We start from the raw sequence: 2,326 nt of genomic DNA on the forward strand, positions 1-2,326 counted from the left end.
CCATTCTCACACCTTTTGGGTCCCCACTGCTGTCGGTGAGTCAACTGAGCAGACAAGGCATGATAGGGACACCCCTGGCCATGCTGAACCTACAAGTTCATCACAGGGATGGTTTGGGGGCCCAGGCCGCCCTCCTAGACAGTGCATGTGGCCTGGACAATCGCTCAGGTCGCTCTGCTGGCTCTGGTAGTCAAGACCCTCATTCTCCAGATCAGCCCTGGCACTGCCAGAGCCAGGGCCACCGCCTGGCAGTGTGTCTGCATTAGTGGCAACTGTGAACTAAGAGCTGCCCGTCCCTGACCATCACGTGAGCATACGGCGCTACCATGTAGCAATTCGGGGGACGCAGGGGCAGGAGCGCAGGCTATGGGGGAGCCCAGCTGCTGCCCCATACGGGGACTACCCCACAGGGCCCGGGACAACCTTCTCAAGAGAAAATGCCATCCTGTTGAGCTTCCGGCCATCAACAAAGGCCGAGCTCTCCGCCCCTGAAGGACAAAGGTGGCTTCCTTCCTTTGGGGTCCCCTCCCAGCCCCTCGGCGCCCACGCTCCCTCCCGGGTGTGACTGGACACCCTGGCGCATCCCGTGGGCCAGTGGCAGGGCAGGTACGCGCGAGCGCTCCCCACGGCTCCTAGAAATGAGCTGGAGACAGACCCCTCCCAGCATCCTGGTCACGCGCTCTACAGGACACAAAACGTCAAAACGAATGAAACATCTTGCTTCAGCGTCAGTCAGCCAGCCCCGGTGCCCGTGGCGGCCACAGCTGGCCCAGGACGCCGGCCCTGGTGGCAGTGGCTTCCGGGGTTCTCCGCCAGGCAGGCTGGGGCTGACCTCTGCTCCAGCCCTTTTCCCCGCATGCGCACAGCGCTCCCGCCGTCTGCCGTGCCTGCGGCCGCCTCTGCTTGGGGGCCAGGGAGCCAAAGGACGATCGTCCCAACACCTTGCAGCAGTCACCCTAAAACACCCCAAAGCAACACAGCAAGGAGACCACCATCAAACAGCGAGGACGCGAGAAAACCTAGCCACCAGGTGACTTATTCCACTTGACGTCGGAGTCAGATCACACTTGCTTTGACACAAAAACGGGGGAGGTGCGGACCACAAGCCTCCAGTTGGTGTCCCCACTCGGATGCGCGCGCTCTCGTTTCCGGGGGCCTGCAGCAGGTCCTCATCCCAGGCAAACTCAGGGCACACTACAGAGGGTCCCCTAGCATCAGCCGGTTGACATGCAAAGCCAGATACCCCGAGATGGCTCGGTGCCAGAAATTACAATAACCACTCAACCAAAGAGAAAGACGGGGGGCACCACCCAGGCGGGCACTCGGCCTGGGCAAGACGGGCGCTGCGGGGCGGCCTCTCCATCTCTGCTCCGGGGACACACACACGTCTGCAGCTGGCCCTGCACGCCAGCTCCTGAACGCGACGAGCCACTTTATTCACATCCCCAGCCCCTCTCCATCGCCCATCAGGGAGGGGTCTCCCGGAGCCCCTGCCCTAGTCAACCGGCTGAACAACTGCCGCCAGGCCAAGGCTCCGGACCTTCGCTGGCCCAGCAGATGTGCAGCCCACGGGGTCGCGCAGCCCACGGGGTCGCGCAGCCCACGGGGTCGCGCACCCCGGGCCGCCTGTCCCGCTGGTCCTGATGCCCGTGGGCTGCTGCACGAAACCCACACCAGCCGCGCGGAGTCAGCCCTGGGCCCCAGCAAGCCCGAGCACCTCAGGACTGCTCCCCACTGTGGCCCTCAGAACTGCATCAGGAGGCTTCCCAGGAACACTGCTCCCTTCACCCCATACACCCCTCGGGGAGGCTCTTCTGAAACCCCATAACGACCTACGCGACACCCTTCAGTGAAAAATGCCCCTTCGTGGCCTGCTCCCTTCCTTGGAGTCCGCAGTCACGGCTCTTGTGGGGGAAGAGGAGGGCTCGAGCACGCGCGCACGCTCACAAACCAGAAACCGAGCCTCACCTGGTTGGCGAACCCCCTGAGGTGAGCCATGTCTGCGCTGGCTCAGAGCAGCCGCTGCAACTCCAGGGGGCCCGAGATTCCGCCTCGACGCTCTGGAGCCCGGCTCGCTCGCTTCAGTCAACTGGAGGGAGAGCAGGCCGCTCGGTGCCCGTTCGGGGGAAGGGGCGACCGCTCCTCCGACCCCCTGGGCACGCGCTCCAGGCGGGGCGGCGGGCTGGAGTCAGGAGGGCCGGCCCCCACCCCGGGAAAAGCCCCACTGCAGCCCTCCCCGCCCCGCCTGGGCCCAGCGCCCGCCGAAGGACCTCCAACCCGGGGCACCCCTCGAAGGCCCTCCCACCCCGGCCCCTGGCCCGGGTCC

At 65.3% G+C, this 2,326-nt stretch overlaps 1 protein-coding gene across 1 annotated transcript in view; it reads right to left on the minus strand.

The window, feature by feature from the left end:
* Positions 1–2,213, minus strand: part of STK25 (serine/threonine kinase 25) — a 10,989-nt gene extending 8,776 nt beyond the window's left edge. The window contains exon 1 of the mRNA XM_023521087.1: positions 1,969–2,213. Within this exon, the coding sequence (XP_023376855.1) occupies positions 1,969–1,998 (30 nt within the window). The 5' untranslated portion in view covers positions 1,999–2,213. The remainder of the gene's footprint in view (positions 1–1,968) is intronic.
* Positions 2,214–2,326: the final 113 nt, after the last annotated feature.

Source organism: Pteropus vampyrus, unplaced genomic scaffold (genome assembly GCF_000151845.1).
Source record: "Pteropus vampyrus isolate Shadow unplaced genomic scaffold, Pvam_2.0 Scaffold291, whole genome shotgun sequence".
Taxonomy (NCBI): Eukaryota; Metazoa; Chordata; class Mammalia; order Chiroptera; family Pteropodidae; genus Pteropus; species Pteropus vampyrus.